This window comes from Capricornis sumatraensis, chromosome 8 (assembly GCF_032405125.1).
Source record: "Capricornis sumatraensis isolate serow.1 chromosome 8, serow.2, whole genome shotgun sequence".
NCBI classification, from domain to species: Eukaryota; Metazoa; Chordata; class Mammalia; order Artiodactyla; family Bovidae; genus Capricornis; species Capricornis sumatraensis.
The window spans coordinates 56076942-56092582 of NC_091076.1; the positions used below are offsets into that span (position 1 = coordinate 56076942).

The window sequence follows — 15641 nt, forward strand, 5'->3', positions numbered from 1 at the left end:
CCATTCTGAAGGAGATCAACCCTGGGATTTCTTTGGAAGGAATGATGCTAAAGCTGAAACTCCAGTACTTTGGCCACCTCATGCAAAGAGTTGACTCATTGGAAAAGACTCTGATGCTGGGAGGGATTGGGGGCAGGAGAAGAAGGGGACGACAGAGGATGAGATGGCTGGATGGCATCACTGACTTGATCGATGTGAATCTGAGTGAACTCCGGGAGTTGGTGATGGACAGGGAGGCCTGGCATGCTGCGATTCATGGGGTCGCAAAGAGTCGGACACAACTGAGTGACTGAACTGAACTGAATGGAACCATATTGTATATGCAATTCGGAAATTTGCTTTTATGCACTTAATATTATATCATTAATATATTACCGTGTCAATAAATTCACTACTACAGTGAATGCCTAGTATTCCATTGTAATGAAGCACTATAATTTGTTAAACCATTTATGCTTTTAAACATTTAGCTTGTTGCCAACATTTTATTCCTAATTCATCTTTGTTATATATTTACTCAAATGTTTCCATAGAAGAAATTTATGAAAGTGGAACTGATGGTTAAGATGCTCTCAGTATTTAAAGGCTTTTGGCATATGCATCTGGTCAAGTTGCCCTACAAATAGTTTGTATATATGTATATGCTCAGCAAGAGCATGTAAGCACTCATTTCCCCCCTCCCCCAACCCCAACATCATCATAACAGCTAGTGTTTATTGAGCTCTTAGTATGTGCCTGACAATGTTCTAAGCATTTTATTCTTGGCAATTCACTTAATTGTCAAAATTTCTGTGTGGTAATTACTAGAATCATTCAAAACATATGATGGGGAAACTGATTATACATAATTGTATTTTAAAAACAGAAGTATGTGTGGGACTTCCCTGGTGATCCACAGGTTAAGAATCGGCCTGCCAACCCAAGGGACATGGGTGTGATCCCTTTCCTGGGAATGAAGACCGCACATGCTGCAGGCTAACTAAGGCTGTGGTCCGTAACTACTTAGCCTCTGCGCCCTAGAAGCCATGCTTCACAACAGGAGGAGCCACCACAGTGAGAAGCCCAGGCAACTGAAACCAGAGAGTAGCCCCCAGTCCTTGCAACCAGAGAAAAGAACAGACCGAGCATGGCAACAAGGAGCCCTGAGAGCCACAAGGAAGACCCAGCGGAGCGAAAAAACAGACAAAAATCAAGAACAAACAAAACCCCAAACTGAAGAAAACACCAAAAATGATTTTAAAAAACCCCGAAAACAACATCTAGAAGTGCGTGAGTGAAAGCAAGTAAATAGGAAGCTATTTCCCCATCTTAAAATCCTACTCAATTGAATAACCACTGTTAAAAGTTTGTGTGTATTTGTCTAGGTATTTTCTAAGCATACAAAAGGTGTGTAAATGTACTTTGTTTTTTAAACTCAGAAGAGATCATGCTACATATACAATCAAATTCCTCTGCCATCAGCATTTTCCTTCTAATGATATATGGTGGCCACTTTCCCATGGCGGTTCCCACAGACTGACCTCATTCCCTTTCACAGTTGCATGACATTCTGTTGTATGAATGTGCCATATCGGCTCCTGTCTCTCTCATCTCTCTGACCAGGCTGTGAATTCTATTATCTATAGCACAACTCTTTGTCACTTAGCAAGATTTTAGCTCATAGAAAGGGAATAATGGATGGAGAAACTGTAGAGCATGTATTGTTCTCTGAAAACCCAGGTCTATGAAATGGAATAGCCCATCTGAGAACTGTCACCTTTAGCAAGTTACTAAACTCTTTAAGGAGAAGGCAATGGCAACCCACTCCAGTACGCTTGCCTGGCAAATCCCATGGATGGAGGAGCCTGGTAGGCTGCAGTCTATAGGGTCGCTAGGAGTTGGACACGACTGAGCGACTTCACTTTCACTTTTCACTTTCATGCATTGGAGAAGGAAATGGCAAGCCACTCCAGTGTTCTTGCCTGGAGAATCCCAGGGACAGCGGACATGACTGAAGCGACTTAGCAGCAAACTCTATAAAGTTATTTTAAAGTTAATGCCTTTAGCAACTGGCTCTATTTGGTTGTGTATTTTTTGTGACTCATAACATCTTTGAAGTTTACCAATCAGTTGCACCATCCAAAGCATCTCAAGTAGATTTGAAAAGCACTAGATAGGTACTTGGGAGGCCTGGGTTTTGGTACTGATCGTGCCGTGTGACCTTGAGCGGGGTACTTTTCCTTTCTGCTTCTCCATACTGTTGCACTAGGGTTTGGGACTGGGGCCATGAGATTCTTTGATTTACAAGTCAGAGCATTATCCACCTCTGTGAGCCATGCAGTAAGAATAGGCATGACAGCTCAGGTTCCCTGAAGAATCATGTTACCTCTTGGCATGTACACTTGACATTTATGAAGAAGAAAAAGTGCAGAAAGGAGAGCAGATGACACAGTCTTAGAATGAGAGTGAGAAGTCAGCCAAATCTGCTCTACGGCCTCCCGGAAGCAGAGCTGCAGAAAACCGGTCTGTGCTAGTCACTCTCTCCTACTTCATGCCCCTTCCAAACAGTTTTGCAACCACACTTTGGAATGCCATTAGAAGGGAGACAGTAGGGTCATATGTAAATCCAGTTATTTTATTTAGAAAGCAAAAGAAAGATACCGCCTTATACATGCACACACTCTGATTACTAATATGAAAGCTGTACATAAAAGTGGCAGAAAATGCAGCAAAATAGTATAGTGATTATCTCTGTGTTATGGGTGATTCCTATTTATTTTCTATATTTTGCTCAAATTTTCCCTAAAGGATAGATAGTCCTTTTACAGTCAGAAAAATGCAATCAGCAATACACAAATACTAGCAAAAAAAAAACCCAAGCATGCAATTACACTAAATACTACTGGAGATCACTTAGGGTAGTTGAAATCATCATTATCTTTCTTTTCTGTTTCCAGAGTTTTAAAGTTTACCTTAACAAAGAGGTATTAATCTGAGAAGGAAAAACAATCCCACTAGGGCAGTTGACTACACCAAATTCATTCTCTCCCTTTTTTTTTCTAAAGAAACTCTGATTTGGTGGGGGTGGGGAGAGAATATCAATGTATCTGCAAAAACTGCACCTTCCAGACTTCTTTTGCAGGTGGGGGAGACATTTGATTAAGTTCTAGCTGGTGAAATATGAGTAGAAATTGCTGAGTGGGCCTCTTAGCTTATTTGATGGTATCACGAGCATGATGCCACTTTGCGCTTCCCCTCTTATTCCTCCCTGTCTTTGCCTGGAACTCAGATGAAAGGTTTGGCAGTGCAGCGGCAATTTTGTACAAAGAAGACAACCTCAGAGTTAGAAATCATGAAGTAAGGCTGGTGGGGAAAGCAAAGGTACCTGGGCCCTTGGGGGTATCTTGGGGCCATTGTACTTGGTTGAACCATCTCCCTCCCAACTTCAAGATGCAGGAGAGGTAACAGTCTTCATTATGTTTCAGCCACTGTGTTTTGTGCCATTGTTAGTCATAGCTGAGCACAATTTCTAACTAATACATCCACTTACAAAAAAGCATTTTAATTCCTAACTGCTGTGACTATGTAAAAACGAGTTTTTAGGAGGAAGGCAGTTGAATTCACTTAGGATGGAAATAAAAGGCAATGTTCTATTAAAAATTAAGGGTTGTCTCTGAGGCTCCAATAAATCTAATCTGTTTCACATTGTCAGTGTTTTACGCTTGGCAGTAAGTTCATTATTTTTACATTTGGGGACAATAAGTTTGTTAATATATTCCAGCAACTAGGAAATCAATGTATCACCATATGCCTAAACTGAGACCATTTGTCACAGTTTATGCTTCTTCCAAAGAGTGCAAAACAGACCTTGACTTGAAGAAGCACCAACGTGGGGGTAGTTACTTGAAATGTCAGATGGAAAACATGTTTGAAAATGGGGTGTGTACACGACTCCTGTGAACGAAAAGGACTCAGCCCTCCATTAAGCCTCCTTTGTGGCTCCCTAATTAACAACAATGCCCCATCCAAAGGCAAATTTTCAGGACAAATCCTCCTATCTGTAGTTGTTTCATTCTAAAATGCCAGGAGAGAGGAAAGGTCAGGAGAAAGGAGAGATGTGGGGTCAAAAAAGCCAGAGCTGGACAGACCTTGGTTAGCTGTTAATTAACTTCACTGCTTTCTGCTCTAGGTGAGCAAGTGGGGGCTGAAGCCTCCCAGGAAGTGAGTGGCTGGGTTAGAACTGGAAGCCAGGGCAGCAGCATTTCTGGTGAATTTAAAGTTTTTGCTTAGACAGGAAAGAATTTGGAGAATAAAGTGATAGATAAGAAGTGGATTTATTTAGAGAGAAACATACTCCACAGACAGAGTGTGGGCCATCTTGGAAGGCAAGAAAGGCTTGAAAGATGGTGTGGTTTGTTTCCAAGGGCTGGGTAATTTCATAGGCTTATAAGTGAGAGGATTATTCTGATTATTTTGGAGAAGGAGCCAGGATTTCCAGAAACTGGGCCTCTACCCACTTTTTGACTTTTTATGATTATCCTAGTGGGCATGTCACTTAGCATATGCTAACATATTAAATGAGTATAGAATGAACTCAAGGTCTACTGGAAGTCAAATCTTCTGCCATCTTGGACCCAGTCGGTTCTAACCAGTCTTTGTCATGTCCTATGGCTATATCATTCGTTCAAAGATTGTACCCTGCTGCCTCTACTCCTATTTCAGCAGCAGAGGTGACACATGGCAGGACAAAGTACAAGAGAACTTGCAGCCATTTTCCTGGTGGTTCAGTAGAGGCATCTCCATAGAGGAGAGATCAGAGGGAAAGAGGAAGTTGGGTGGTTTGGTGGTGCCGGGAATGGATGGAGAGGTGGAGGGACTCATCTCCACTGCTCTGGTTGCCCAGCCTCCTTACCACCTGTGCCTGTGGAGGAGTGGAGGGCAGCGGCCCAGCATCATTCCGGCTGCTTTGCTCATTAAAAGATTATGTACTGCGTGGGGATGTCAGAGCAGCCCAGTCACCTCCCTTCCGCATCTGGGGCAGTTTCTTTCCATGGGATGGTCATTCCTATTCTACAATGGAAGTAAGAAGTCTCACTTCCTCCAATAGGTTGACTATCTCCTGATGTGTTCAGTCCTTCACTGGGTGCTGGGAGCGCTGAGACAGGCACACTGGACTCTTTTGTTGAAGATGTTTAAGATCCAGTCAGGAAAGAGAATTCAAAGTAAAGGAATAGGATTTACAAAGTAGAAGAACTTGCCTTTGCATATTAAAAAAAACAACAACAACAACTCATCAAGGAATTTGCCAAAGCAGCCTTAGCTGTACAAAGATCTAGTCCAAACTTGAAAACTACTCAGTTCAGTTCAGTTCAGTTCAGTTCAGTTGCTCAGTCATGTCCGACTCTTTGCGACCCCATGAATCGCAGCATGCCAGGCCTCCCTGTCCATCACCATCTCCCGGAGTTCACTCAAACTCACGTTCATCGAGTCCATGATGCCATCCAGCCATCTCATCCTCGGTCGTCACCTTCTCCTCCTGCCCCCAATCCCTCCAAGCATCAGGGTCTTTTCCAATGAGTCAGCTCTTCACATGAGGTGGCCAAAGTACTGGAGTTTCAGCTTTAGCATCATTCCTTCCAGAGAAATCCCAGGGTTGATCTCCTTCAGAATGGACTGGTTGGATCTCCTTGCAGTCCAAGGGACTCTCAAGAGTCTTCTCCAACACCACAGTTCAAAAGCATCAATTCTTTGGCGCTCAGCCTTCTTCACAGTTCAAATTTCACATCCATACATGACCACTGGAAAAAACATAGCCTTGACTAGACGGACCTTAGTCGGCAAAGTAATGTCTCTGCTTTTGAATATACTATTTAGGTTGGTCATAACCTTTCTTTCAAGGAGTAAGCGTCTTTTAATTTCATGGCTGCAATCACCATCTGCAGTGATTTTGGAGCCCCAATAAATAAAGTCTGACACTGTTTCCACTGTTTCCCCATCTATTTCCCATGAAGTGATGGGACCAGATGCCATGATCTTCGTTTTCTGAATGTTGAGCTTTAAGCCAACTTTTTCACTCTCCTCTTTCACTTTCATCAAGAGACTTTTTAGCTCCTCTTCACTTTCTGCCATAAGGGTGGTGTCATCTCCATATCTGAGGTTATTGATTTTCTCCCATCAATCTTGATTCCAGCTTGTGTTTCTTCCAGCCCAGCATTTCTCATGATGTACTCTGCAGGGTGACAATATACAGCCTTGACGTACTCCTTTTCCTATTTGGAACCAGTCTGATGTTCCATGTCCAGTTCTAACTGTCGCTTCCTGACCTGCATACAGATTTCTCAAGAGGCAGGTTAGGTGGTCTGGTATTCCCATCTCTTTCAGAATTTTCCACAGTTTATTGTGATCCACACAGTCAAAGGCTTTGGCATAGTCAATAAAGCAGAAATAGATGTTTTTTTGGAACTCTTTTGCTTTTTCCATGATCCAGCGGATGTTGGCAATTTGATCTCTGGTTCCTCTGCCTTTTCTAAAACCAGCTTGAACATCAGGGATGCTCATTATTAAAAAAAAATTTTTTTTCCTAGATGAAGTTCTTAGACAAGTTTCCCAACCCCATTCATCCAGAGCAAAACCTAGAGTTAGATGGGGATAGATTGGAGGCAGATTATTCCCCTTATACACAGACAAAATCTGGGCGCAATGTGGTGGAATGGTGTGGAACAGTGGTCTCTGAGGTGAAGTGAATAAGAAAATCTGTAATGCAATAAAATGTGCAAATACATACGTGTATGTATAAAGTATAGGTATGTATATATAAAGTATCATATGTATATATAAAGTATAACTATCTACAAATCTAGACTTACTTAAATATGGATTTTAAATCAATGTATACTTATTTAAATATAAACACAGAGATGAAGAATAAATTTTTCTTTACTGAAAGGAACACAGGCTGAGAGGTACTTGGAGGTCACTGGTTTGGAGAATGGGCTTTAGATTCTTAACTGCCCAAAATGCATAAGATTGGGAAAAGGTCAGTACCTCTAAGAGATAACATATGAAAAGGCAGACAATATATGCAAAGTATTTAGGAGTTTTTCCGGCTACTTGGAAAGATTTGTGAGGACGTAACTTGCATCTGTTGTGTGCTTAATGTATTTCCTGGATCTGGCACAAGGCCTGTAAAAAGTAGGTCAAATATTTGTTAAATAAATGAGTGATCAATAACCATAATATACATAATTGCTTCCGTGTTAGCTGTCACTGTGCTCGTATCTGTGCTGCCCCAGCAACGACGTTGGAATACACGGAAGTGACAACGGCATTGTGATTGAGATTACCTTTAATTCACTCCAAATTTCAAAATAGGTAAATCATTCACAAACTTAGGTAACTTATTTTTAGTTAACACATGACTTGTGGGCACCTCACGACTGATGGTGATTCATCAATATGCTATCACTGTGATCACCAAACTTACTATATCCTGTGATCTAATCTGATTGGATTCTTTCATGAGACATGTTTATACAAATCACCATATAAATAGTGCTTTTTTTTTTTTAATAAAACTCAGAAAGGGCAAATGAGAGAAAATGATGGTAAAGTATAAAAACAGAAGAGATTTAGGTTAAATTAGGGGAGACTTTCTTGTTGTTTAAGAAACCAATTGTTTCCTTAACTGGACCTTCTGATTTTCCTCCTGATTTTGTCTCTAACGACTGCTACATAGAAATTCTTCTCCAAAATTCTGTTGTAATATTAGTTTTTCTCCCTTCCTTAATGGCAAGCAACTTGTCACAGGTAAATTTCCATGGTAAGAATGTCCTTATCAATTCTGATAAACAGTTCAGACTCCAAATTCCACCGCCACGTTTCCCCCGCCATCCTGTTGGCCAATTCTAAGCCTCCCCATGGAGTGACAGGCTTTTCTCTCCCTGGTCTCCTTCATTCTCACCAAGTCCTTATTTTTCCTAGTCTCTCATAAGCCTTGCACAGCTTGCAATCTTAGATCACAGGTGAGACCCCCGAGCTATAGATGCTCCTAACAGAGAACCAGAAGATCCTATCACATGGCTGGTGTTTAATTTAATAACAGTCAAGTACTGAGAAGCTTTGAACGAAAAATAAGTATGTGCAGACAATTTCCCACTATCTTGGGAGGATGTGAAAAAGCTGAGATCTTTCTTAATCTTAGTGTCACAAACCCTTATCTGGAAGAGTGACAGCCCCGGAAGGTCAAAGTTGAGATGAACTGTTGCAGAGGGGAAGACACTGTTCTCAGGGAAGATGAAATAATGAGAAAAGGCCTGTCCTTGGTGCTCTTGAGCAACGCTGGACTGTGTCCTCTAGTTTTCAGGGGCTTTTGCCCTCATCAAGAGGATTGTGTTATTGGTGTTCCCTGAAAGTAAAGGCACTGAGAGACTTATTGCAAAAGTGTGCCCTCGGTAGACCCAGTATGCTCTGCTACTCTGCATAGACTCTGAGCTGCTGTGAAACTATAGGTAAACTGGGGGCTGAGTTAGGGTCACAGGGCTCTGTGCATCCCATTCTGTCCCCTAAAGGTTCAGACAAGACAATCTGACATTTCCTTGTCCCTAAACTAAGAATAATGGGTTCCTCCTCCTACACATTTTATGGTGGTGAGAACAGTGAGGATCTGGCACTCACTAAGTGGCTTTTCAAGTATTAACGATGGCCTAGCTGGAGGGACGTGGGTTCTTTAGGGCTAGTTCTGAGGGCTAGTTCTTCGTTTCTTTTCTTCCTTCAACCCAGTAGGTTTACACTTGGGCTCAATACTATCTTTTCTTGGTGACTGGTCCCTTCCAGTTGATAGACGTGAGAGTTCCTTCCTCTTAGGACTGTCAGTTACCCTTTACATTCTATGAAGCAAAACCACAGCACATCTTCTTTCTAAAGACATTTCTCCTGTACTCTACTATCCTTAAAATCACAGCAAATGACTACTCTGTGCAGGTTGGTTTCCTAGGTAACTGTGATAAAGCTTGGCCTTCTAGCTTCTTCCCAAGGCCCCAACTCAGCATGGTATCATAGCCAAAAGAATCATGTCACTAATCCCAAGTGAAAGTGAAGTTGTTCAGTCGTGTCTGACTCTTTGCGACGCCATGGACTGTAGACTACCAGGCTCCTCTGTCCATGGGATTTTCCAGGCAAGAGTACTGGAGTGGGTTGCCATTTCCTTCTCCAGAAACTAACCCCAAATATTTGCTTGAAATATTAAGCATCCCATTATGTGCTGCAAACATTGTCTTTGGAGACTATATTAGTTTACTAAAACTATCCTAACAACTTACCACAAACCAGGTGGCTCCAAATTTGGCTCAAATTGTAAAGCGTCTGTCTGCAATGCAGAAGACCCAGGTTCAATCCCTGGGTTGGGAAGATCCCCTGGAGAGGGGAATGGCAACCCACTCCAGAATTCTTCCCTGGACAGAGGAACCTGTGGGCTAGTCTTCATGGGTTCACAAAGAATCAGATGTGACTGAGCGACTAACACTTTCAAGTGGCTTAAACAACAGGAATTTATTGTCTCAGAGTTCTGGAGGCAAGAAGTCTGAGATCAAGATGTTGGCAGGATCATGTTCGCTTCAAAGGCACGAGGGTAGGATCTGTTCTGGACCTCTCTCTTATCTTCTGGTGTGTGTGTTAATAGCTCAGTAGTGTCTGTTTGCAACCCCATGGACTATAGTCCATCAGGCTCCTCTGTCCATGGAATTCTCCAGGCAAGAATCTGGGAGTGAGTAGCCATTCCCTTCTCCGGGGTATCTTCATGATCCAGAGATGGAAGCTGGGTCTCCTGCATTGCAGGCAGATTCTTTACTGTCTGAGCTCCTTGACAAGTGGTAGAATAGTCTTCACAGACATTCTCCTTATGTGTGTGTCTGCCTCCAGATTCTCCCTTTCCATAAGAACACCAGTCATGTTGGATTAGGGGTCTACTTGGCTCCACCATGACCTCCTCTTATCTAATTACACCAGCACTGATGCTGTTTCCAAACAGGATCACATTCTACAGTACTGGGGGTAATGACTTGAACACACATCTTCAACTTCTCACAGACACTTTCTGCTATTTCCAAATTCCTGCTGTGTGCGGCAGCTCTCCAACCCCATCCTGCTTCTCCTTGAAGTTCCCATAACAAGCCTGAGTCTTCAGGAGCACCTCTGCCTCGGAGTGACGAGGCCCCCACCCAATTTCACCTTATCAGCTGGTATTATAAGAACAGTGGCTTTCATTGTGTTGAAATCCTACCATATGCCAGATATTTTATGGATATCACACTAAACCTCACCAACATTAACTTTATATTTAATGGGCTTGCCTGATAGCTCAGTTGGTAGAGAATCTGCCTGCAATGCAGGAGACTCTAGTTCGATTTCTGGGTTGGAAAGATCCCCTGGAGAAGGGAAAGGCTACCCACTCCAGTATTCTGGCCTGGAGAATTCCCTGGACTGTCTAGTTCATGGGGTCATAAAGAGTTGGACACGACCGAGTGACTTTCACTTCACTTCATTGTGTTGAAATCCTACCATATAACAGATATTTTATGTATATCATCCTAAAGCTCACCAACATTAACATATTTAAGTTGGGAAAGGTTTTGGCAGTAACAGCAGGTAGTGACAGAAGGTTTTGAGCTTGACATTTCTGGTACAGAGCTCTGCCTTAGGCCGCCCCATCTTGGTGTCTTTCAGAACATCAGAAAATAATGTTCTGGCCCAATTATCGTAATTTATTTTTTCTTTGCTGGAAACCACAATCATCTTATTCAGAAGAGAAAATGTGAAAAACCATTAGATTGTTGAACAGCTTTTTATCGAGCAGCCTCCCAGGTTTGTGATTCAAGCATGGGAGAGAGGGAAGGAAGAACAAACATGGGTTTGGATGGCTGAGAAAACCTCGAGAGCAGAGGCGACGTGCCGAGGACTGAGTTCAGACACTGCCTCCCACGCGGGCCAGCTGCGTGGCCTTGTGCCAGTTCTAGTGTTTTCCTGAGCCTCCATTTTCTTATCTTTAAACTACCCTTAGTTGTGTCTGTCTCACAGGGGAGGGTGAGGATTAAATGAGATGTGAATAAAAAGTGTCTGTTATGCAGTAGATTCCTGATAAACCGCCATTCTCTTCCTCCTTTCCTTTGCCTTGAAAGTGTTTTGTCTGTGTCCTTCCCATGGCTGTCATCCAGATAAAGCCAAAATACTGCATTTGCTTTCGTAAAAATTGTGCATGATGGGAGAATCATGTTCAAATTAAAAGAAGGTGAAATAAGGGAGCCTTAATTCCCAAATGAAGCACAAATAAGGCTGTAGAATTTGACTATAAAAGGAACTCCTTGGTTCTAGCTGGCATCCATTTCACCAGGCTTTAAGACATTAGTTACCATTTCATAATTGTGCAACTAAAAATTCCACTGGGAATTAAAACTTCATTTAAGAAATAGGAAATAAATCATAAAGGTTTAAAATACAAACAGGTAAGAGAGCATGCTTACCTGAAAGACGACTGGCGGACAAATAAAGGAAAGGGAGTAGTGAGATCTTTGCGTCTGTCCGAAGCCAAGTGTTCTGGGGGAAATCACTCTTCCTTCTGGGCTAGTTTCCTCATTGGTAAAATTCTTAAAGATACTTCTTGTAAGATTCTAAGTGTACGTTGCTATACAGAAAAGATTGTTTTAAAAGTTGAAAAGCTTGTTCCTTTTGGAGAACATAACTCCAAATGAACCACAAATCAAATGAAATGAAGACTTGGAAAAGCTTAATACCCGTTATTCCAGCCCTCCCCTTAGAGTGTCTTTGGTTTCCTCCTTTCCTTCTTTTTTCTTTCCTCTGACTTTATTTCTGTTCCCTTTTCTGTTGTAATTGTTACTTTAACTATTTGGTTTTCTGTTCTTCTTCTTTCTCTTAGAATTTATTTTTCTTTCCTTCCATCTGTTAATTTTTTCTCTTCACCTGACCACAATATGGAATTGGAATATAATTGAAAGTTATGATTACAACTATTATTTTTGTCATCAGTTTTTTTGTGGCCCACGGGTTTTTTCTTCACTGATATATTTTTGTCTCCACTAATTTATATATATATCTCCATGATGGGGAAATAAATAAGGTTAGTCCAGGTGAGGTTCACACTAGGGGAAGGGCAAGTTCTTAGAAGCAGCCTGTGAATTTGCTCTATTTTCCCATTTATTTTATATTTTCACTGTTAAGGTAAAGATGATTTTTGACTATAAAAGAAAAAAGTTCCTCTGAAAGATTTTCAATATAATTTTCAAGTCACACATTTAAGAGAAAATATGATTTATGATAAAATATAAAGAAAATTTTAAACATATGAAAATGAAATTACTGGGGTTTTCTTTATCCAAAGGCCCATTGCTGAAGCTAACAGGGCAAACTGGGACAGTACCTCCTCTTTAAGTTTTCTATAAGTTAAAATGAAATTTAATTTCTCATTTTTTCCTCCCAGGTTTTGGAAGCCATCACAATGTCACAATCCGTGAACTCTCTAATCTCTGTCTATACTATCTGTTATGTCTAAAATGCCATATTCTGTCCTACTGAGAAACCCCTAGCACACTTTTGTCCTCCTAGAAAATGGTTGCTTAATAACTTTGAAGACAAATCATCTTGTCTTTGAATCCTGAGTCTAAGAAGATATTGTTTTCTTAACATTGTTCAAATGTTTCTTGAACCCCTTCTGTGTGCTAGGCAACCATGACCTCTCAGACTGCTGAGCTCTGGGCAGACTCCTAGCAGAGGCTTGGCAGTGCTTTCTTGTCCTTCATCCTCTGAGTTACGCCTGATTCCTCCTTTTCCTTTTAGGCAGCAAAGATCGGGGGGCAGGGGAGAGGTCATGACACATTCATTTCTTTGTATTTCCAACAAGGCCTGACTAGAAAAAGGGGTTCAGTAAATCAACAAGTGAACATGTAAGTTGTGCTGAGCTCAGAGAAGGGAGGGTTAATAAAAACACATATATACAATGGAGATGCTAATTCAAAATTGTGGAAATAAATGAATGAGCAGGAAAATAAATTTATGATTAGTAGCAACAAAGATGGAGAAGGAAATGGCAACCCACTCCAGTATTCTTGCCTGGAGAATCCCAGGGACAGGGGAGCCTGGTGGGCTGCAGTCTATGGGGTCGCACAGAGACTGACACGACTGAAGCGACTTAGCAGCAGCAGCAGCAGCAACAAAGAAAGGGGGCAAGAAGACAGCAAGTAGTGCTGGGGGGACCGAAACACCAAGGCATGGGCCCTGATAACTTTTGCAGAGTCCTCAGTAACTTTGCATTGGACCAGGTCAGACTTGCTGCTGCTGCTGCTAAGTCGCTTCAGTCATGTCGGACTCTGTGTGACCCCATAACGGAAGCCCAACAGGCTCCCCTGTCCCTGGGATTTCACAGGCAAGAACACTGGAGTGGGTTGCCATTTCCTTCTCCAATGCATGAGAGTGAAAGGTGAAAGTGAAGTCACTCAGTCGTGTCCAACTCTTAGCGACCCCATGGACTGCAGCCCACCAGGCTTTTCTGTCCATGGGATTTTCTAGGCAAGAGTACTGGAGTGGGGTGCCATTGCCTTCTCCGGGTCAGACTTGAGGACTGAAGATTAAACATCTTGATGAGAGGGGTGAAAGGGAATAATGCTAATATTCATCATAGCAGCTTACCCTATGTGCAAAGCATTGTCTCAAGTGTTTTCAGTGAATCAACTTGTTTAGATAACCCTAACAGCCTGGAGGTCCGACCATTAGCTCTGAGGCACAAACAAATGGCTCTGGTCATATAGCTTGTCAGTGGAGGAGGAAGGGTCTGAATCAAGCTTTATGGTTAATCACCACACTCTTCAATTACTGTGTTCATTTCATTGACCCACCGTGAGAAGTAGAATGTAAAGAGCTGGTATTTACAGAAATAGTTATAATCTTAAGTCTGGGAAAGCTCAATGGTTGCCTTGAAAAGAGAGGATATGCAAAGTATACGATAGATTTGTGCTAGTTCCATTTCTCATTACACACACACACACACACACACACACACACACACACTTGCATTTTCTTCTTTAAACCCTTGCGCAAACATTAGTATCTCCTAGAAGTTGCAAGGACAGCTTCATCAGGAATGTGCTTGTAACCAGCTTTGACTAACCAATAGTATTGCTAGGATTTTGTACCTGGAGGCCTTGACCAAAGGCCACTGTGGGCTTCTTACCTTAAATAGTTGCTTTATCCACAAGAAGGATGACGAGAAAGCAGAAGGGAAGGCAGAGCTCCCACTCGCATAGGCCAGCAAGACGTGTGTGCAGACAACGCTGTAGCCCGTGGCGACCGGCTTGTCCACGGCGTCTGGTGTTCTCTCCCAGTATCCCCCAGCCAGCCTCACACCACGGTGCTCTTCTTCCCCAGTGGGGCGGGATTCCCAAAGTGGAGGCTGGACCCCCGTGCCCAGGGGGTCCCCGGGGAGCCTTGCTGCATCACCACCAGACGGATGGAGGGCTGGGCATCCAGGGAGGCCTCGGGTGCGTACTCCTTACTGGGGTCCTTGCCTCGGCAGTCATAGAGCACGCAGGAGATGAGGAAAACCAGGAGCAAGATGACGTAGCTGGCGACTAGGATGATTAGGTTCAAGGTGACAGGGTCGATCTCCAAGTAGAACTCCATCACATGGCGCACAGTTGGGAAGTAGGTTTAGAACAGGGCAGTGGGGCCAGTTGGGGGTTCTGGGAGCAAACCCTAGCTTGATGGAATAGCTACATTGGCTCTGGAATAAAAATACATTAATCCCTACTGCTCCAGGAGACTTCACAGATTAAAGCTGCCCGCTTTAATAACTTAAGCTCTTCTGCTAATACTACAGCCACCAAAGCACAGACACTGTCTCTCATCACTTCACCTACACAGAGAGAGAAAGAGAAAAAGAGAGATGGTTCATGTGCTACCCAGGTGTGGTATGTAAGCAGGAGGTCCATTCAATGTCCAAACAGTTTTGGTGAGCAGAAGAAAGTCAGTTCAGTGTCAGTTCAGTCACTCAGTTGTGTCTGACTCTTTGCGACTCCATGGACTGCAGCATGCCAGGCCTCCCTGTCCATCACCAACTTCTAGAGCCTACTCAAACTAATGTCCACTGAGTCGGTGATGCCATCCAACTATCTCATCTCGTTCGCTTCTCCTCCCGCCTTCAATCTTTCCCAGCATCAGAGTCTTTTCAAATGAGTCAGGTCTTCACATCAAGTGGCCAAAGTACTGCAGTTTCAGCTTCAGCATCAGTCCTTCCAGTGAATATTCAGGACTGATTTCCTAGGATGGACTGGTTGGATCTCCTTGCAGTCCAAGGGACTCTCAAGAGTCTACTCCAACCTCACAGTTCAAAAGCATCAATTCTTTGGTGCTCAGCTTTCTTTATGGTCCAACTCTCACATCCATACATGACCACCATACATGAAAAACCATAGCCTTGACTAGACGGACTTTTGTTGGCAAAGTAATGTCTCTGCTTTTTAATATGCTGTCTAGGTTGGTCATAGCTTTTCTTCCAAGGAGCAAGCGTCTTTTAATTTCATAGCTGCAATCACCATCTGCAGTGATTTTTGGAGCCCAAGAAAATAGTCTGTCACTGTTTCCATTGTTTCCTCATCTATTTG

At 42.6% G+C, this 15641-nt stretch overlaps 1 protein-coding gene across 1 annotated transcript; it reads right to left on the bottom strand.

The window, feature by feature from the left end:
- Window positions 1–14379: 14379 nt before the first annotated feature.
- On the bottom strand, window positions 14380–14661 carry SMIM36 (small integral membrane protein 36). The gene has a single exon (XM_068976288.1). The coding sequence runs from the start codon at window positions 14659–14661 to the stop codon at window positions 14380–14382; it is 282 nt and encodes a 93-aa protein (XP_068832389.1).
- Window positions 14662–15641: the final 980 nt, after the last annotated feature.